General features: G+C 38.7%; 1 protein-coding gene, 1 long non-coding RNA gene and 1 pseudogene across 8 annotated transcripts in view; 1 reads left to right on the top strand and 2 right to left on the bottom strand.

Moving 5' to 3' along the window:
* Nucleotides 1-8,612: 8,612 nt before the first annotated feature.
* LOC119864879 lies at nt 8,613-12,634 on the bottom strand. Its single transcript, XR_005375358.1, has 3 exons — nt 12,362-12,634; nt 9,049-9,109; nt 8,613-8,741 (listed from the first exon to the last, which is right to left on the bottom strand). It is a non-coding gene; the product is annotated as an uncharacterized LOC119864879 (long non-coding RNA).
* Nucleotides 12,635-12,989: 355 nt separating this feature from the next.
* The window catches only part of NARS2 (asparaginyl-tRNA synthetase 2, mitochondrial), a 136,435-nt gene continuing 127,549 nt past the window's right edge, over nt 12,990-21,875 (top strand). For 6 of the 7 annotated variants that reach the window (XM_038568491.1, XM_038568488.1, XM_038568489.1 and 3 more), the window contains exons 1-4: nt 12,990-13,235; nt 17,306-17,415; nt 18,433-18,553; nt 20,876-21,016. In XM_038568491.1, the coding sequence (XP_038424419.1) occupies nt 13,095-13,235; nt 17,306-17,415; nt 18,433-18,553; nt 20,876-21,016 (513 nt within the window). In that variant the 5' untranslated portion in view covers nt 12,990-13,094. Of the gene's footprint in view, nt 13,236-17,305; nt 17,416-18,432; nt 18,554-20,875; nt 21,017-21,875 lie in introns of those variants that run through there. The other variant, XM_038568493.1, reaches the window with a different exon arrangement.
* On the bottom strand, nt 21,636-21,723 carry LOC119865097 (annotated as a pseudogene).

Below are 21,875 nucleotides of genomic sequence, written 5' to 3' on the forward strand. Positions count from 1 at the left end.
CATGCTCATGGATTAGAAGAACAAATATTGTTAAAATGTCTGTACTACCCGAAGCAATCCACACATTCAATACAATCCTGATCAAATAACACCAGCATTTTTCACAGACCTAGAACAAACAATCCTAAAATTTGCATGGAATCAGAAAAGACCCCAAATACCAAAGTAATGTTGAAAAAGAAAAGAAAAGCATAAAGCATCACAATCCCAGACATCAAGCTGTATACAAAGCTGTAATCATCGAGACAGTATGGTACTGACACAAAAACAGACACATAGATCAGTGGATCAGAATAGAGAACACAGAACACAGAAATGGATCCACAACACTATGGTCAACTAATCTTTGACAGAGCAGTAAAGAATATTCAATGGAGAAAAGACATTCTCTTCAACAAATGGTGTTGGGAAAACTGGACAGCTACATGGGGAAGAATGAAACTGGACCACTTTCTTACACTACATATAAAAATAAATTCAAAATGAATGAAAGACCTAAATGTAAGGCAGGAAATCATCATCAAAATCCTAGAGGGGAACACAGGCAACAACCTCTTTGACCTCAGCTGCAGCAACTTCTTACTAGACATGTCTCCTAAGGCAAGGGAAACAAGAACAAAAATGAACTATTGGGACTTCATCGAGATAAAAGCTTCACACAGTGAAAGAAACAATCAACAAAATTAAAAGACAACTGATGGAATGGCAGAAGATATTTGCAAATGACATATCAGATAAAGGGCTAGTATCCAGAATATATAAAGAATTCATCAAAATCAACAACCAAAAAATAAATAATCCAGTTAAGAAATAAGCAGAAGGCATGAACAGACATTTATCCAAAGAAGACATCCAGATGGCCAACAGACACATGAAAATATGCTCAGCATCACTCATCATTAGGGAATTACAAATCAAAACCACAATGATACCACCTCACACCTGTCAGAATGGTTAAAATTAACAACTCAGGAAACAACAAATGTTGATGAGGATGTGGAGAAAGGGGAGTTGCTGGGAATGGAAACTGGTGCAACCACCCTGGAAAATAGTATGGAAATCCCTCAAAAAATTTAAAAATAGAGCTACCCTATGATCCAGCAATTGCGCTCTAGGTATTCATCCAAAGGATACAAAAATGCTGATTCAAAGGAGCACATGCACCTCAGTGTCTACAGCAGCATTATCAACAATAGCCAAATCATGGAAAGCACCCATAAAGAAGATATGGGAAATATATATATTATATATATATAATGGAATATATATGTATATAATGGAATACACACACATATATATAATGTAATTTTATTCAGCCATCAAAAAGAATGAAACCTGTCCATTTGCAACAATGTGGATGGAACTAGAGAGTATTATGCTAAGCAAAATCAAAGAAAGACAAATATCATGATTTCACTCATAGGTGGAATTTAAAAAGCGAAGCAGATGAACATAGGGGAAGGGAAGGAAAAACAAAATAAGAAAAAACAGAGAGGGAGAGGAAACCATAAGAGACTCTTAACTATAAAGAACAAACTGGGGGGTTGCTAGAGGGGAGAAGGGTAAGGATACACTAAATAGGTGATGGGTATTAAGAAGGGCACTTGTTGTGATGAGCACTGGGTGTTATATGTAAGTGATGAATCACTAAATTCTACTCCTGAATACTACACCATAAATTAACAAACTTGAATTTAAAGTTAAAAAATTTAAATTAAAAAAGAAGACAATCCAGAGAATAATCTTTTTGAAATCTTTAAATGTTATTACAAAGTCTCCTTTCCCAGTATGCCTGGCTCAGTTGGAAGAGCATGCAGCTCTTGATCTCAGGATTGTGAGTTTGAGCCTCAAATTGGGTAAAGAGATTACTTAAAAAAATAAATAAACTGAAAAAAAAAAGATGCAAACAACAACAAAATCTCCTTTCCCCAAGTTTTTAATAGATAAAAAAGTGAGAACAAGACTTTCCTCAGGCTCATATTTTATTTGTTAACTTCTAGCCTCTCAGTGGGATGAAAGTTCATTAATTGCAATTCTGTTTCTGCTACAGAAAGCGAGAGCACATAATAAGTAGTCCTTTCAGGTTCTACTGGTTTCCTAATGAGGAAAAGATGATGAATGCTAACCTGGATTTCTTTTTTTATTTTGTTTTTAAGGATATTTTTTGTTGCCAATGTGTTACATTTCGGCTAAATTGTAGGTTAAATTGGCTTTGTTTTTTATCAACTTTTTAAAATTAATTGACATATAATATTGCATCAGTTTTAGGTGTACAGCATAATGGTTTGATGAATATACATATTGCGAAATGATTACAATAAGTTTAGTTAACATCCAGGGATCCCTGGGTGGCGCAGCGGTTTGGCGCCTGTCTTTGGCGCAGGGCACGATCCTGGAGACCCAGGATCGAATCCCACGTCGGGCTCCCGGTGCATGGAGCCTGCTTCTCCCTCTGCTTGTGTCTCTGCCTCTCTCTCTCTCTCTCTCTGTGACTATCATAAATTAAAAAAAAAAAATTAAAAAAAAAATAACATCCATCACTGCATGTAGGTACAATTTCTTTCTTGTGATAAGAACTTTTAAGATTTACTCTCTTAGCTACTTTCAAATACACAATATAGTATTGTTAACTATAGTTGTCATGTGCATGTTATATCCCTAGGATTTATTTATCTTACAGCAGAAGGGGTTAACATTTAAATTGGTGGAATAAGAAAAGCAAATGGCTGTCTCCAATGTGAGTAGGCATTATCCAATCCATTCAGGGCTTGAATAGAACAAAAAGGCAGAGGAAGGCTGAATTGCTTCTCTGCCTGACTGAATGAGCTGGGACATCCATCTTCTCCTGCCCTCCTGCACTCCTGGTTCTCAGGCCTTGAGACCTGGACTGGTATCTACACCATAGGGTCTCTGGCTGTTAGATTTCCAAATTATACCACTGACCTTCCTTGGTCTCCAGCTTGAAGAGGACAGATCATGGGACTTCTCAGGATCCATATTTACATGAGCTACTGTATATATATATATATATATATATATATATATATATATATATACACACACATTATATATACATATACATATACATTATATATACATATATATAATATGTAAAAACTCACTAACTCATTCACTCACTAAGTAATTTACTAATTCATTCAAGGTTCTCTAGAGAAATAACAAATAGAAAACATCTATCATATCACAGTAATACAGTAGCGCTAACTACTGGCAGGATGCCTCAGTTCCTTGGCATGTGGTCATCTTTATAGAGCTAGTTGAGTATCTTTATGACATAGTACCTGGTAGCCCCTAGAGCAATTGATCCAAGAGAAGAAGCTGGAAGAGATGGGTGTTTTTTATGACTTACCTTCAGAAGTCACACACTAAGATTTTTGCTGTATTCTTTTGGTTATATGGACAAATCTTGTGTGACTAATGTGGAGAGGACTCTACAATGGAGGTGAGGTCATTGGGGCCGTTTTAGAGACTGGCAACCACAACCAGTCACTCAAAATGTAAACTAAACTATGTAATTTTATTGGATTCCAAACAAATTGATACATAATAACTGTTTTTTTTTAAAATAGGCTCCACACCCAATGTAGGGCTTGAACTCATAACCCTGAGATTAAGGGTTACATGCTCTACCAAATGAGCCAGCCAAGTGTCACAAATATTAAACACTTTAAATGGGGACGGCATCAACAGCTTTTTTGTTTTAACATTTTACTCATTTATTTGAGAGAGAGAGAGCACGAGCTAGGGGGGAGGGATAAGCAGCCTCCATGCTGAGTGCAGAGCCCAATGTGGTGCTCTATTCTAGAACCCCAAGATCATGATCTGAGGCAATATAAAGAGTTGGATGTTTAATCAACCAAGCTACTCAGGTGCCCTGAATCAACAGCTTTCTAATGCAATTTGTGATTAATGTGTGTGTACACACACACCGTGTATGAATATATGCACATATATATCTCCTACTCCTTTGATATATATTATGCTCTAGTAAGGAATGTTAAATTGCTTAATCTAATATATTGGAAAATAAATTTTACATTTTTATATCTGTCAATGCACATGATTCTGAAAATAAACCCTGAGAAGAGGAGAATAAATCAGTTCTCAGTAAAAGTTATATCATCAGTCTTCTTGCTACTGTTCATAGGGGGTGGTGGAGCTCGAGAAAGTTTTGCTGGAAATCTATGAAAGGAAATATCCAGGTCCCTGAATGTTCATGCATTACTATTCTTGAGGTATAGTCTACTTGCCATCCTTGTTTTAACACACATTTCACAAGCCCCTTTTATCGGGAGTACAAAACAGTTTACCACGGCATCAATATATTTTTTTTTCCTGTTTGAAAAGCCAGGGCATAAGCACATCTCCTTTTGGGGTCTTTAAGTGTTTACATAATTATTCATTTTAGACAAATGGTGAGTGCTGATTCTCCTACGAATTCCAGGAACACATATCTTCCAGACTCTTTATCGTAAGGAAAAAAATTTCCTTAGAATTTGCATTTTTTAAGCAGGGCTATTCTTTTCCAAAGAGATCACTCTTTATTCATGACATTATGTACCTATATCTATCTGACCATAGATCCTGGGGTGGCAGGGTAGTAATCCCTCAGAAGTCTCAGGGAGCTTTCTTAAATGAAAAAGTATTTCTCAGAAGTCTATAGAAAATATCATGCTTAATATCAACAGCATACAAAGGGTGGGGCAGTGGGAATGATCTGCCCAAGGTGCAAGCACTTAGGAGGTGTACACTATAGAAAATTTAAAAACAATAGTAAAATGCACCAAAAACCCATCTGCTTTTTATTTTCAGTTATAAACCAAAACTATCCATGATAAGGCACTCCTCTGTGGGGAAAAAAAAAAAACCCAAAAAACTAAACATTTGTGGAGTTTTACTCTTTGGAAACATTTATTCTTCATATGTAACATATTTGGAAACTTTGTGAGGGGAAATTGCCCATTCTTTTCACTCTCACTTCATCAGTGGAAAGTGCTGCAAAAATGTAGGCACAAATGTAGGTATTGGCTGTGAAAAATGTTCCCAGACAAGATGGAGTGCTCATTATGAAGCTGTGTGGGCATTAAAGAAATTTTGAAAAGCTAACTTCATTCTTTGAAGTTCTGTGTGATCAAAGAGAAAATATGAGTATAGGAGGATCAGCTCAGATTGTATTGTCTCCTACGTGTAATTTTTCTTTTCTGAGTTATCTGGTTTTCTGGCGTGAAACCTTAGAGGTTGATTATGCACAGAAATATTTGCAAGCAGCCAGAATCAGCTTCAAACAATTTAAAGTGGAGTTCCAAGCCTTAAGGTTGTTCCCTTAAGATTACCACATAGAGATGTGTAGAAAAGGCCATTAACCATAAACCAAAAAATAAAGGGGGTAGGGTGGGGGGCAGGGTATATAAAGAAAATAAACATTTGAATTTTAAAAAAATCATTTTTAAAGAAGAACAGTAACAAGAATGACAAAAGATGTTGGTCTTACATTGCCCAAATAAATCAAAAAGGGTAATTTCGAGTGTCAATAATTTTCTTCAAGAACTAGACACAATTTCTAAAGCAAAGGATCAAATAATGTCAAGGTTTGCTATCATTCAGCCATTTCTTCACAATATACCATGGTATAGACAACCCACAAGAGTGAGTGAAGATATTTGCAATACTTATAACTGAGAAGAGCTTATATCTAAATTATATATGTAAGAACTTGTATAGATTAATTGGAAAATAAATGACAAAAAAAGGCTAATCCATAGAAAAATAGACCAAAGATTTAGTGAATTCACTAAAGAAAACCCAGTTAAAATAAACATTGAAAGATGCTTGACGAGGAATGATAATTGAGGAGACGCAAAGCAAATTGCGAGGAGAGATTACTACACCTCCACCAATGCAGCTAAATTTAAAAGTCTGATGAGAGGGATGCCCAGGTGGCTCAGTGGTTGAGTGTCTGCCTTTGGTTCAGGGCGTGATCCTGGGGTCCTAGGATTGAGTCTTGCATCAGGCTCCCCGCAGGGAACCTACTTCTCCTGCTGCCTCTCTGTATGTCTCTCATGGATAAATAAAATCTTTTTAAAAATGCAAAAAAAAAAACCACAACCAAAAATCCATCAACAGAATGGATAAATAATTGTGTTATAGTCATAAAATGGGATATCATACAATAATGAAAATAAACAGTTTATAGGCAATGACATAGCTGATTCTCACAAAAATATTATTAAGCAAAAGAGTTCATAAACTAACACATACTGCGTGATTCTGTTTACATGAAGTTCAAAAACAGAGGAAACTAAATTATAATGTCCAGACTGAATACTGAGATGGTGGTAAAATTATAAAGAAAACCAAAGCAAAGATTACCAAGGTCAGGAGAATAGGAAACTTGTGCTTGCCAAGGGGTATGGACTGGGCTAGAAGAGTCCTAGGAATGTTCTTTTTCTTGATCTGGATGGTGGGTTAGATAGGCATTCATTTTATAATCATTCATTAACTACACATTTATATTTTATATATTTTTCTGTTATTTGCATCATAACTAAAAACATTTTTTTAAAGATTTATTTATTCATGAGAGACACAGAGAGAGGCAGAGACACAGGCAGAGGGAGAAGTAGGCTCCTCACAGGGAGCCTGGTGCGGGACTCCATCCTGGATCCTGGGATCAGGCCCTGAGCTGAAGGCAGATGCTCAACTGGCTGAGCCACCCAGGCGTCCCATCACAAAAACAAAACATTTTTTAAGTCTCCTTTTATCCTCAGCAATGAGAACTCAGGCTATTACTACATACCAAATTGCCAAATAATAAGACATAAAAATTTGTATGCTTTACACATTAACCTCTTTGCAGAGGATGTTACAATTTATTTTCAAGCCCAATTTCAGAAATGCAAACATTTACCAATGAGCCAACCAATTAACAAGTATCAAACTCCAGAAGTAATTTTAAAATAATTAAAATTTGTAGTAACCTATCTAGTAGCCAATTGTGTCCAGTCTCTCCTAAATCTAAATTTTAACGGGTGGTAAAAACCTTAGCCACTCCTGGGAATAAGTATGTTTTCTTTCATCTGCGGTATAGTCACAGAGCATTATAGAAATCTATTTTTTAAAGTTTCCAGATTTTTCCAAACATACAGACACTAAAACCAGGTGGATGAGATCGAGATCCGTATCTCAAAATGGGCATGAGGAAAAGCAGCTAGGTACATAAAATAACATTAAAGATATTTTTGAAACAAATTGTTGGTCTTATTTCTAGGAATTTATTCTGCAGGTATGAATTCCTGCATACATAATATGTGAATAAAATAGTCAGTGTAGATTGCATTGATGCCCCCAGCAGAGACAGCTGAAGAAGAAGCTCCTTCTTCAATCCTGGGGTCATGCTCCAGCCACTGCGCAGCGGTGCCTCCCAACCCTAAATGTGGAAGATGGCTTGGACTGCAGGTGGTTTTGTTACAGTTTCTTTGAAAATACATTGGGAGTTTAATAATAGTAGAGCAGTAGTAGTACAGCATAAGGAAAGAAGTTCAAGTCTCAGAGGGCTTCCTGAAAGCAAAAGGAAGAAACCAGGGAAAGGATGAGACCCAACTATGAAGCCAGAAGTGTTTTTCAAAGTGATTCTGAGTCATCAGACAGGAGACCCAGGAATTTGCATTTTAATAAGAAAGCTGGAGATTCTGATACATTGAAGAATTGCACCTAAAAGAAATGTATACAAAATAGGAATCATCTTGAGCTTTCTACTTTGGGAATTAAAGAGAATGGGCTGGTAACATTTAGTGGATTCCTTAACTCTAAAACTCATAAATGATGGGGAGCATTCAGTCAGATATGACACTCATTTCTCTACCACAGAATTCACAAGACGCTACAGTTAATAGTGTTAACAGCCCTGTGAAGGAAGTTTAGAGTTTAAGTGACTTTCTAAAGATTCCACAGTTAGGCGGCCACAGATGAGATTTAAACTAGGACTGCTGATTGCCAGGCGAGTGCTCTTTTCCACTATGTTATTGACAATGATGGGTGTTACCGGTTGAAATGGAATTTTGAGGAAAAGAGGAAAAAGAATAAAGAACGTACAATCTTTAAAAACACTGAGATACTCTTTCTTACCCAACATTGGTAAAAATTCAAAAGTCTGAGTCTCTCCTGTTGTCACTAAAGGTATGGAACTCTGAGAATCCTTGTAAGCTTGTTGGAGGATGTATAAATTACAATCTTCAGCTGGGAGAACATTTTGTCAGTACCCAGCAGAGCTGAAGATGTGTAGCTTCTGTACCTGAGGCATATGATGCAGAGAGACTTTGATGTGTCCAGTCTACTTTTTGCAGTAGTCTTATAATGAAGGGCTGATCCAGTTCTGTGGGTCTTGAAGCTTATTATAATAATATAGGAGGGTTTTTTTAAAGAAAATAATACAGAATTACAAATATTAAGGTAAATATTTACTTAGAATGAGAGAAGTTACAAGAAATTTCTAGAACTTTGGAAATTCATGCCCCTCTCTTCTGAGTTCCTTAAGAAATGCTTCCTGATTGCTTCCCTTCTTATTTTACAACTCCCAGCAGCACCTCGCATTGGGGGGAGGTAGGGGCCAGGGACAGGGAGACACATAAATGCAAATGAGGGGCTCTGAGTTTACCTTTCATTAGCTTCATGGTAAATCCGCCACTGTTTATAATAGAAAACGTTGAAAGCGCCCAAATAACCTTTAGAATGAGAATGAATTAATTGTGGTATAGTCATATAACAGAATATTACAAAGAATGAACTGCAGCTACATGGATATATGTCAAAAAGTAAATTTGAGTTGCAGAATAATTTATGGAGTAAGATACCATTAACTTAAAATTTAAAATATGCAAAACAATACAAGAGACTATAGATATATGCATATTATATATACATATATGTATGTGCACATATGTGTGTATTATCTATAATTGTGCGTGTGTATAACTAAAGTATAAAAACATGGAAAGAAATGAAAAACATTGAATTCTGGATAGTGGTTACCTCCATCCAAGACGAAAAGAGGGGAATGGGATTGTAGAGAAGTACAAAGGAGATCCATTTCCTGGAAAGAGAAAGATCTCTAAGAGGACAAAATATTAAGCAACATTATTGTTTGTCTACAACAAACCTAGACGTTAGCTACCAGGTTTTATTGCATTATTTTCTAAACGCTTCTATATGTAGGAAATAGTTCACATGTTTTATGAACAAAAAAAGTCTCTGTACTAACCAGGGAAATATAATGCTTTAATTCTAGCAGCAGACTTGATGCCTCTATTTTAATATTTAATTTATATTTTTATTGAGGTATATGTAAGTAAAATGCACAAATCTTAAGTTTACAGCTCAAGGAATGTTTACATATCTGGTACAGGTAAGGCCACCAAGATCACAATAGAGAACATTGCCAACTCTCTTTAGGACATGCAATTCCCCTTTCCCTGGCTAATATTCATCCTCTGGCTTCAGCTTAGATGTCACTTCCTCCAGGAAAACTGCCTTACTCCCCCAGCGTTTGGTTACTACTGCTCTTCTGTGCTTTTTCCTTTACCTGATCATTTACTTGTCAGCTTTTCTTTCTAGATTATGAGCTGCTTTTCTGAAGGTTCCAAAGTACACATGCAATTTCTTGTTCTGTTTTGTGCCTTCGCCTTTCCATTTTTCAAGTTAAATTGTACTCACCAACTTTAGCTTCTTCAGAGAAACTCAGGATCCTTTACAATATTCACCCATTCCCTGTCTACACCAAATATCTCCATAATTTCTGCATCAGGTACTATGTTCCTCTATGTTTTGAGGTCATAACCTTGGTATCAAGTTTTGGGTGTTGAGAGTTTCATGAGTGGACTCAAGCGTAATGAAAACCCTGAACGCAGAGTTGTATTTTATGACCAAATGGAGTATCAGAGTAATGCCTGCCTTTTAGAAGCCAGGAAGCTTTGCAAATGAGGCTGAAACCTGTCGTGCTGAGCCTGATTAAAACCTTCTCTAAAGCTGACAACTAATGCTAACGGTGTTCATCGCCTAGACCTGTATTATCAAAAGGTAACAATAAGGACGTTTCACTTCTGTTCCTCACTCCAGGGTGCCTCAGGGGACTCCCAGAATCATAGACTGGTAGGCATGCTGAAGAAGGCAAGTCCTCTCTATGTTGTAGGGGGAGCAAGTGAAGAGTACTTTAATCGCTGGAGTAATAAGTGGAGAAGAAAATGGACTCTGGTGCCAGACTGCCGTGTAACTTGGAACCAGCTCAAAACCTCTCCAAGCTTCAGTTTCTCCTTTGGAAATGGAGGGTGGTGATGCTAACCCTACTTCAGAGGGCTATTGTGAAGATTGAGTTAATACATGAAAACTTCCTGGCATGGAGTAAGCATTCTACAGCACTAGCAACCATTAGTACCAATATAGTAATGTATTAATTGTGAAAAGATTACTCTGGCTACTGTCTAATGAATCTAAAAAGTGTCATTCCAACATTGAAAACAAAAACAAGAAAACGTAATTTGATATAGCACAAGATACATAGAGTGTTTTGGAACTTAGCACCAGAGGCACAAATGCTATAGTCAACTTGCATTGTATTTATTTTTATTTAACCACTGCTAGTTTTCAGTTTCACCCACTGGTTTCCCTTGTCTTCATCAAACTAGTGGACACTGGTCCCCTGCTTAAAAATTAATTAACACTTTGGCTTAAACCAGCTGTAGATGAGAGAGTAAAGGAAGTCAGGATCACTGTGGTAAGGACCACAGTTCTTAAAATACACATTGAGGGGAAAGGAGTGGTGAACGAAGGCAAGACAGAAAAACAGCCTGGGTAGGAAATGAGCCAATTGGTCACCATTTTTCATCCCTTGGACAAGGTAGGCATAGTCAACACATTAATGCTGTGATCATCTTCTTCCCAGATTTTGTAGCCAATACAGCAAAGTCATACTTATTTTTTTGTTGTTGTTAAAGTCCCAAAGCTACATAATTCTGAAGGTATTTGGACATTCCCATTTTTTAAAAAATTTATTTAAGTAATCTCTATACCCTATGTGGAGCTCGAACTCATGACCCCAAGATCAAGAGTTGCATGATCCTATTGAGCCAGCCAGGTGCCCCTCCATATTTCTCTTTGAGAGTTTCAAGAAGTGCCCGAGAACTATGGTATTTTAGTGGGAGATATTTTTTAGTCTATCTTGAGAACAATTTTACAATGCTTCCAGGCTGTTGCCCTCCTAGTAACCTTTCCTGCTCACCTTCTCATAGGAAATATTCTTTTTTACATCCCAGCACTGCAAAATTCTGAGCTTCCTCAAAAACTCCATTTATTTCCTTCCCTAGACTACTACTTCACTTGGCTCATATATTTGTGTGTACTTATTGGTTTATTTTTTTTTTAAGATTTTATTTATTTATTCATGAGAGACACACAGAGAGAGAGGGGGAGAAGGCAAGGGCAGAAGCAAGCTCCATGTAGGGAGCCCAACGCGGGACCCCATCCCAGAACCCCAGGATCAGGCCCTGAGCTGAAGGCAGCGCTAAACCTCTGAGCCACCCGGGCTGCCCAACTTATTGGTTTATGTTGCATTAATCTGTTTTGTTGTCATTCCCCATGTCTAGACAAGGAGCTTCTTGGTGGAAGGGATCATGATTTTACTTCCCACCTTGAGATACTCTATTTACAGTTTAGTGGATGGAGCCAGAATTTCTGAGGTTAAATATCACATTTATAGGTTGTATTTTATCTTCTTGAACAAGTCATTTCACTTTCCTGTGCCCAACTTCCTGTATCTGTAAAATGGGCATAATAGTAGCAGCAACTTTAAGTTGCTAGATGGAAAAACCTTTTCCTGATTGTCAGTGAATTACAGGATTTTTTTTTTTTTTTTTTTCGATTTGGGAGGGAGTGGTGGATACATTTAAAAGGGTCACTGTTTCCAGGTCAAACCAAAGCAGGTAACTGTGTTGGAAAAAAAAGAAAGACTTGAAGATTCCAACAGGCAATGCCCAACATTCCCTTCAGTGTCTCTCCAACATCTTCTCATTGCAGTGCCTTCCCCGATTTGCATATACAAAGACTCTTCAGGGGTCAGAGGGCTCCCTTCTCCAGCAAGCCATCTCTGGCATCCCACGTTGAGGGCTCCGCCAGAGAACTGATCACCCTTTTATGCACTTGTCTGTTTAGATACCGTATAACTATGACGAGCAAGGATCTCTGTCTTGTCTTTCCTTGCGCTCAGAACTCAGGAATGACTAACATCCTCAGGCTCATGTTCTCAACAACTAAGTCTCCTGGAGGCTTTCCTTCAGCATCAGTCACTCCTTACCTCTCAGCGCCTCTCGGCATCACCTGGAAGCGTTAGACATTAAGGCCTCTTAGGGGATCCCTGGGAGGCTCGGTGGCTTAGCGCCTGCCTTTGGCCCAGGGCGTGATCCTGGAGACCCGGGATCGAGTCCCACGCCCGGCTCCCTGCATGGAGCCTGCTTCTCCCTCTGCCTGTGTCTCTGCCTCTCTCTCTCTCTCTATCATGAATAAATAAATAAAATCTTAAAAAAAAAATACTCAGACCTCTTAGACCGGGTCCCTCGCGTGGAGCGCTCCCCTTTTGCCCCAGCAAGAACACTTAGAGCCGGAACGCCTTAGCTCCGCCCCCTCTGGGCCTCAGGCCCCGCCCCCTCCGCGCTCGGCCCGCCCCCGTCTCTGGCCCGCCTTCTCCAGAAACCCGAGTCCCCAGTGCGCACGCTCCTTCTCAACCCGCTCGTAGCGTGATGACGTGGACGCTGGCGTGTGACGTAGCGGGGCGGCCGCGCGCGTTTCGGCTCGGGGAGGCGGTCGCGGCTGTGGGTTCCGAGCCCAGGCGCGACCGTGAGGCTTTCGGGCGCGCGCCGCTGTGCTCTCACTCGGCCCGGTCCGGGGAGGGGCGGAGGGGGAGGGGGAGCTGGAGCCGCGGGGGTGGGGGGCGTGGGGCGCCCTGAGCGCAGCGCTGCAGCGGGGGACCCGGGAGGTTCGCGGTAGGCAAGGTCCGCGCGCGCCGGGAGAGGCCCGGGGGCGGCCGCGCGATGTTCGGGGCGCGGTTCCTGGCCCGAGCCCTGCGCTCCTGCTCCTCAGCTCCCTGCCCGGGACACAGACCTCCGGCCCGGCTGAGCGTGCGGGACGCTCTCGGGGCCCAGAGCACGAGTGGGGAGCGCGTTAAGGTGCAGGTTGGTGTCCGGGAAGGGGGTGGGGCTTCCTTCTTTAGGGACTTAAACGGCACCTGCAGGGTCAGACAGAATGACAGGCAGGGGAAGGAGAAAACGTAGGGAAAAAGAAAAACTCTGTAATTCACTGACCATCATGGAAAGGTTTGCCATCTAGCAGCTTAAAGTTGCTGCTGCTGCTGCTGCTGTGCCCATTTTACAGATGCAGGGAAGTTGGGCACAGGGAAGTGAAATGACTTGCTCAGGGATGTACAGGCGGTCGCGTACGTTCACGTTGGTCTCCCTTCCTTGCCTACCGTTACTTTTTTTCTTCTTTTCTTTTCTTTTCTTTTCTTTTCTTTTCTTTTCTTTTCTTTTCTTTTCTTTTCTTTTCTTTTCTTTTCTTTTCTTTCTTTTTTGCAAAACTGTCGGGATGCCTGTGAAGTGCTGGAACTTTGCCTTCACCGTACCGGGACATCACCTGTGAGCTCGCTGGTCGTACAGCGGAGTGGACGTACGGGCCTCTGTGCCTGTATCCCTGGTAATGCAGGTGCACAGTCAGCAGTGGCTGCTTTGACACTGTGTTTCGTCCGACTCGGTATTCACACACGTCTGTCTGGCAGTAGTAAATGTTTGTTCGACTGAACAACGGATTTTATTCCACTTTTGACCATCCCAAGGCCTAAAAATGGGGGTTTGCATATAATAATGTACGTTTAATGAGTTAGGAGACAAAAGTAGAGTGTAGTAGTTTGAAACTCTGGAGTCAGGCTGCCTGGATTCAAATCTGGCCCTTAGTGCCTCCTCATTAATAAAAGGCGCGTCTCCTATGTGTTCTGAACCTGTTTCCTTCTTGTAGCATAAAGCTTTAGCCTTAAACGCAGAGAGTCCTGAAGATTAAATGAGTTGGTAGGTATTGAGACATTCAGGACAGTGGCCCGCAGTCAATAAGTGTGGGCTGCTATTACTTCTCTTATTATTATCATTTGGAACAGCTCCACATAGAAGATTTTCCCTCAACGGAGTAGACTAGCCAAGGTGATTTGATCATTTCTTATAGGTTGCTGAAACACTGATGAAGTCATTTTCGTTTTCCTTGGATATCCTTGATTTTTAGCAGTAGGACACCTCTGTGTTTCTTTTGAGTCTGATATTTTTTTTTCCATGATCCAAATCAAAACCTTTTCTTGCATTCACCTATTCATTTGACATATATACATTAATAATCCCTGCTGAGTGGTAATCTAGAAAGGATTCAAAGATAAAAACCTACTGCTCAGGTTAGAGGCTTTCATTTTAATACTGTGCAGTCTAAGACGGTAGCTACCTGCCGTTTGTGGTGCTGAGCCCTTGAAATGCAGCTAGTCTAAATTGAAGGGTAACTGTAAATGTAAAATACACCAATTTTGGAAAACAAAAGAATAAAATACCTCAATATATATTTATGCTGATTACCTGTAGATAACATTTGGGGCATAATGGGTTAAATAAAATATTAAAATTAATTTTACCTGTTTACTTTTAGTGTGACCACTAAAACTTGGAAAATTACATATGTGGCTCACATTCTACTTGTGGGTCAGTCCTGGTCTAATGGCTAAGACAAGTAATTGGGGCAATGTGATACGTATTGGTGGCATAAAAAATTCTGAGAAAATAGAGATGTCCTTTACTATGTCAGGTCAAGGAAGACTGCTTGTATTATGTGACGTTTCACTTGAGTCCTGAGGACTGGGGATAGGGTGAAGATAGCGTTCCCTAGAATTTTGATAATAATATGACCTTTGAGCTAAGAACTATATTTGAGGGGGATCCCTGGGTGGCTCAGCGGTTTGGCGCCTGCCTTTGGCCCAGGGCGTGATCCTGGAGTCCCGGGATCGAGTCCCGCGTCAGGCTCCCGGTGCATGGAGCCTGCTTCTCCCTCCTCCTGTGTCTCTGCCTCTCTCTCTCTCTCTCTCTCTCTCTCTCTCTCTGTGTCTATCATAAATAAATAAATCTTTAAAAAAAGAATTATATTTGAATTCTAGCTCTACTACTTGGGAACTGATTTTAATTATTTAGAGAGGTTATCTTAACTTCTATAAATATATTCTTCATCTCTAAAATGGCAATCACTTCATTAAGTTCTTGTGAGAAATAAGTAGTAAAATATTTATAAAGGGCTTAGAACAAAAGCACGTTTTTAAACGGTGCTTCACAAATGTTACCTTTTACCAACAAGTGAAAAGACAGTGATGCCTTAGGAATTACTGTTGGTTGAACAGCTGCCTTCAGGGAAGTGTGGGGAGATGAAACCAGAAAGATGGGCACACTGAGTTGTGAAACGCCCTGTATAGGAGACTGAGGCAATTACACTTTATTCAGTTAGCCCTAGAAAAAGTTCAAGGGTTTTCTGGTAGACTTGGTTTCAAATGGGACTTTATGGTAACCAGCAGTGTGGACCTTCAACAAATTACTTAACTTCTCTGAGTCCAGGTTCTTGTAAGACAGGTTATAATGATAATCCACTGAGCTGTTGTGAGGAAGGGATGAGAGATTATATGAAAAAGGTAGTAAAACACTTGTCCCATAGTAGATTTCTAGTGCATGGTAGATATTCTTTTCACTGAAAAACATTAATGGACTATTTGCTGTGTGCTTGACAATGGCCTTCAAAGCAACTAAAGCATAGTTCCTAAACTTTGAAATTATTATGGACATGCAAGTAAGTAATAGCAGAGTTTCACTAGCATTGTCTGTAGGGTATGGTGGGAACACACAGGGTCTATATAGTTTTTCCAAGTAGAATCCTCTCCCTTTTCCCAAGTGTGTCTGATAGTTAATCAGACACCATCAGTTGTTTCACAGTTGTTCACTGTTTGCTAGAAATATATTCTCTCTTCTGTGCTAGTTAAGTTGGATCTGATCTGTGAGAACTGGTTTTAAGGTCTACCAGAAGACCTCTCCTTTGTACTCACACATACCTGTCATTTAAACTCAGTGTCTTCAAAAGCTTATTTACTATTTAATACATGTTCACAATGAAAAGCTTCTTGAGAACTGTGTGATGCATTGTAAAAGGGGGAAAAAATCCCATAAAGATGTTTCTAGTCTATAACTACATAATTTCCATTCTGGGAATTCTATATAAAAGGAGATGGGGGGGATCCCTGGGTGGCGCAGCGGTTTGGCGCCTGCCTTTGGCCCAGGGCGCGATCCTGGAGACCCCGGATCGAATCCCACATCAGGCTCCCGGTGCATGGAGCCTGCTTCTCCCTCTGCCTATGTCTCTGCCTCTCTCTCTCTCTCTCTGTGACTATCATAAATAAATAAAAATTAAAAAAAAAAAAAAAAAAAAAAAAAAAAAAAAAAAAAAAAAGGAGATGGGGGCCAAAATATGTGCCCTGTTATTTGTTATGGTGGGGAAAATGAGCAAGAGGCAGGAAGAAATACCTGAAATGGCCAATATTGGGGGAAATTGATGATGTGAATTAGTCTCATCACCTAATGGAAAGTTAGGCATCTATTCAGAATGATGAGTTTTGTGGCACCTGGGTGGCTCAGTCAGTTAAGCATCTGCCTTTGGCTTGGGTCATGATCCCAGAGTTCTGGGATGGAGGCCCTCCTCAGACTCTGCTCAGCAGGGAGCCTACTTTTCCCTCTCCTTCTGCCTGCCGCCCTGCCTATTTGTGCTGTCCCCTCTCTGTGTCAAATAAATAAAATCTTAAAAAGAAAAAAAATGAGGTTTATTAACAAAACAAAAAGATGTGATGCCAGAAGTGTATCTCACTGCAATAAGAATCCTTGAATTTTATAAATATATGGTGAACTAAAAGCAATTGATTTGTTAAGGCAGGACTGAGGACATCTTTTTTTAAAGATTTTATTTATTCATGAGAGACACAGAGAGAGAGAGAGGCAGAGAGATAAGCAGGCTCCATGCAAGGAGCCTAATGTGGGACTCGATCCTGGGACTCAGGCAGACACTTAACCACTGAGCCACCCAGGGATCCCAAGGGATATTTTTTTTTCCTTAGGCTTGTGTGTGAGTGTATAATGAAAATGTAAAATGTTAATGTGTTTTAAACTCACATTTAGAAATTTCTCTTCATTAGGGATGGATTCGTTCAGTCAGATCCCAGAAAGAAGTCTTGTTCCTGCATATAAATGATGGATCCTCTTTGGAAAGCCTTCAGGTTGTAGCAGATTCAAGCTTTGACAATAGGTGAGTTCTTTTTTAACAAAAGAATCCTGTTTTTCCCTTTCATCTCCTCTGCTCCCCATTTCCCTAATCCAGTGTTCATATTGCCCGCTGAGTGATCTTTTTCTTTTTCTTTCTTTTTTTAAAAGATTTTTGTTTATTTCTTCATGAGAGACAGAGAGAGAGAGACAGACAGACAGACAGACGTAGGCAGAGGGAGAAGCAGGCTCCACGCAGGGAGCCTAAGTGATCTTTCTTTTTTTTTTTTTTTTTTTTCCTAAGTGATCTTTCTAAACAGACCTACTTTTCAAAGCTTTGAGGCTCAAGTCCAAATATATATTTGGAATCAGAATCCTTCAAGCTCAGGCCTTTCTTTTTCTTTTCTTTCTTTTTTTTCTCTTCTCTTTTATTTATTTTTAATTTTTTTTTTTACTATTTTTAAAATTTAAATTCAATTAACATACAGCGTATTCTTGGTTTTAGAGGTAGATGTCTGTGAATCATTAGTCTTACGTAACACACAGTGCTCATGATATCAGGTGCCCTCGTTAAGGCCCATCACCCATTTATTCCATTCCCTCAACCCCCTCCCATCCAGCAACCCTGAGTTTGTTTCTTATGATTAAGAGTCTCTTGTGGTTTGTCTTCCTCTCCAATTTCATCTTGTTTTATTTCTCCCACCTTTCCCCTATGCTTTCCTTTCCTTCCCCTGTGCCCCTGTGTTTTACTTCTTAAATTCCACATATGAATGAAATCATATGATAATTGTCTTTCTCTGACTGACTTATTCGCATAGCATAATACCCTCAAGTTCCATCCACATTGTTGCAAATGGCAAGATTTCTTTTTCTTTTTCTTTTTTTTTTTTGGTGGAGGCTTTTCTTTTTCTACCATTTTCACATAGTCTCTTAATTATTTGCTGCCCAAAGAAGGGTAAAACTTCTATCATTAAATATTGGAATGTTCTGATAGCAAGGTTTGTATTAAAATGGGGGTTCCATATAATGATATCTTGTTTATGCTTAATTTTTGTTATTGTAGAGAACTGGCTTTTGGGAGTTCTGTGGAAGTTCAAGGGCAGCTGGTAAAAAGTCCATCCAAAAAGCAAAATATGGAACTGAAGGCAGAAAAAATTGAAGTTGTTGGAAATTGTGATGCCACGGTACGCTTTTTCATACTTTAATGGAGACTAGGCTTAATTTAAAACATTAGCAATCGGTTTTAAGTGTGATTATTGGGAAGATGGCACTTAGAACTTGTTTCAGTTGTGACTTTGCAAATTATTAAAAACAGGCTATAGAGCTTGAGTAATGTAGAGAGTATAGCAAGAAGTATATGGATGGCTGAGTTTTAAGAGTGAAAGTAAAGTATTAATTTATGCATCTCTTTGGACAACTGTCACAATTGAAACTTGCTGCTTTTACAAGGATGCCCCTGTTAGCCCCAGAAACATACAGGGGCAGACCATGTTCTTAGAAAATCCCTGCCTAATAATGACTTTTGCAGGATCTAGAACTGTGTTGTCCCATACAGTAGCCACTAACCACCTGTACATATTTAATATCAATGAATTTAATATTAAATCAATCAAAATTAAATTACTTCCTTAGTGGCATTAGCCACATTTCAAGGGTTCAGTTATAACCTGCAGCTGCTGGCTATCATAGTGGGTAGCACGGATACAGAACATTTCCATTTATCACAGAAAATTCTATGGGACAGCATTGGAGTGCTGTAATTACTGGGCTGAGCAAAGATAAGAAATCCTACTTTGAGACGTGTATGGAGTGCCTGGGTGGTGCAGTTGGTTAAGCATCTGATTCTTGGTTTCAGCTCAGGTCGTGATCTCAGGATCTTGAGATCAAGGCCCCCATTGGGCCCTGTGTTCACTAGGGAGTCTGCTTGGTTTTCTCTCTCCCCCTCCTGCTCATGTGCACATGCTTTTTCTCAAATAAATCTTAAATTCTTTTTTCTTTTCTTTATGCCTATTTTTGCAAGACTCTTTGCTAGTAGCTTTTATTTATCACCTGATAAAGAAGTTAGAGGATATAAAACCATAGGTTATCAACCCAGTTTCTGAATTGGAGAAAATGAGACCCAATCAGGTGACATGATTTGCCTAACATTATATTGCTGACTAGTGTCACAGCTGAAGTTGATGTACTAGCCATTTGACTATCCTGTAGTTTTGCTATACTTGTTTTCAAGTATTTAATGAATAAAAAATGAGGAAGTATAGGGAAATTGCATCATTTTCATTTTTATTTCTTTTGGATAATTGAAGGAAAATAAATACACAGAAATAGAAAGAAAGTGGGCAACTTGTAAAAAAAAAAGTCATTCAGAATAATTTTTAAAGAAATACAAATACTAATTGACATGTAAAATCAGGAATCTGGTTTTAAGATTTCTGAAAAGTAGACGGTGAAAATAATTTGAAACTCAGAGAGGCATTGTAGATGGTAACTACTTTTGGTTTTGCATTTTTAGAGGAGTATAATGATTATTAAAATTTGCCATGTGTTTTACTCTTCTTAAATTTTTCTCACTTGGCTTCTATCGTTGTCATTCATCTTCCCCTTGATTTCAGGTTCATTTTTAAGTATTCAGACATTAGAGAATTCTGATCCCGAGGCAGTCCCCAAACTCCTATTAATGTAGTCATATTTTGACTTTAGTAGATGTAGTACTTCTTTCTATTATGAAATAAATTAACGTGTACACTAAAAGAAATAGATAAGACTAAATGAAATAAGCTACCAATTTGGCTTTTTTACTTAGCTTTTCTGTTACCTTTTTATTGAAACTTTGGTTTTGGTCTGAAGGTTTGTTTGTTTCTTAATCTTAAAAAGTGAGGGTGGGAAGAGTGTAATATTTCTATGTAGACTCATAATTTGAAATTTTTGTAAATATACACTACTCCTCTGCCAGATGACAGAAAGCTGTTGACCCTCCCTTATGTTCTTAGACATGTTGATAACAGTGAAAAACAGTGCTGATTGATTATAAATGATTGTGGGCTTTCAAGACATTTGGGTGATTTTAAAATTGAACACCAGCTGTGTGTACACAGCTGTAGAAAACATAATCTTTAATATCTACAATATTCTGAATTCTTATGTGCCAAACAGTAGACTATTTTACATAATTATATCCTAATCTCTCTATTTGTAAGTAGTGACTGATACAAACTAATGGATAGAAATTTGATAAATAACACATTAGCCTCAGTAATATTAACTTTGCCTGAGGTTCTACAGCTAATAAGTAGTAGAGCTGAATTCAAACCCACATCTCTGATTCCACCTACCATTCTACTAATTTGGAACTAATGTGGACTATATTCACTTATATTAAGAAAAATAAAAGGAAAACATTTTAATTTTGTTCTGAAGCATTACTATTTAACAAGTGTCATAGAAACTGATTTTATAGAACATTATCTTTTTTAGCTTTTAATTTGTTTTTTTTCATTTATTGGCAGGCGTTCCCTTTTAAGTATAAAGAGAGGCATCCTCTGGAGTATCTGAGACAATATCCTCACCTTCGGTGCAGAACTAATGCTCTGGGCTCTATACTGAGGGTTCGCAGTGAGGCCACAGCTGCTATTCATTCTTTCTTTAAGGTAAAGTGCTTTGTGTGCTTTTAGTTCTTTTTTGTTGTTGTTTTTTTCCACCCCCCTTGGCTATTCTTTCTTGTGAAGAAGTTGAATAATTGCAATCTTGGAGTAGTATCCTGAAAATTCTGTTAGTTACCATATTTATTCCAAGCATTCTTTACTTGTGTGATACTTTTTTCTTTGGTTGCTTTAAAATTGTCTATCACTGGTCTTGAGCAATTAGATTGTGATGTGTCTTAGTGCAGTTTTCTTTGTTTCTTTCGTTTAGACCTTGTAAAGTTTCTTGGATCTATGTGTTTTAATTTTCAGCAAGTTTTTCAGCCATTATTTCTTCAAATATTTTTTATGTTACCTCCCCACTTTGGAGACTTCAATTGCCCATATATATGAAGTCACTTAATGATAGCTGCATAGCACACTGATGTTCTTTTCTTTTGTTAAATTCCTTTTTCCCTGTGTGTTTTTTTAGGGGGTAGTTTCTATTGCTATGCCTCCAAGCTTATTGATCTTTTCTTTTTCAATGACTAATTTGTAGTTATTTCAATCTAATGCATTTTCCATCTCACATTGTGGTTTTCATATCTAGATGTTTGATTCAGGCCTTTGTTTTTTTCCTTCTGTGTGGAAAAATATGGAACGTTTCATGAATTTGTATGTCATCCTTGCACAGGGGACACCCTCATCCAACTTTAGCATACTTGCTGCTGAAGCAAGCGCAATTTGGACCTTTTAAAAAAAATATCTTCCATATCTCTGCTTAACTTTGTTAACATATACAATACAGTTGTTTTTTTAAAAGATGTATTTATTTATTCCTGAGAGACAGAGAGAGAGAGGCAAGAGACATAGGCAGAAGGAGAAGCAG

This window comes from Canis lupus, chromosome 21 (genome assembly GCF_011100685.1).
Source record: "Canis lupus familiaris isolate Mischka breed German Shepherd chromosome 21, alternate assembly UU_Cfam_GSD_1.0, whole genome shotgun sequence".
NCBI classification, from domain to species: Eukaryota; Metazoa; Chordata; class Mammalia; order Carnivora; family Canidae; genus Canis; species Canis lupus.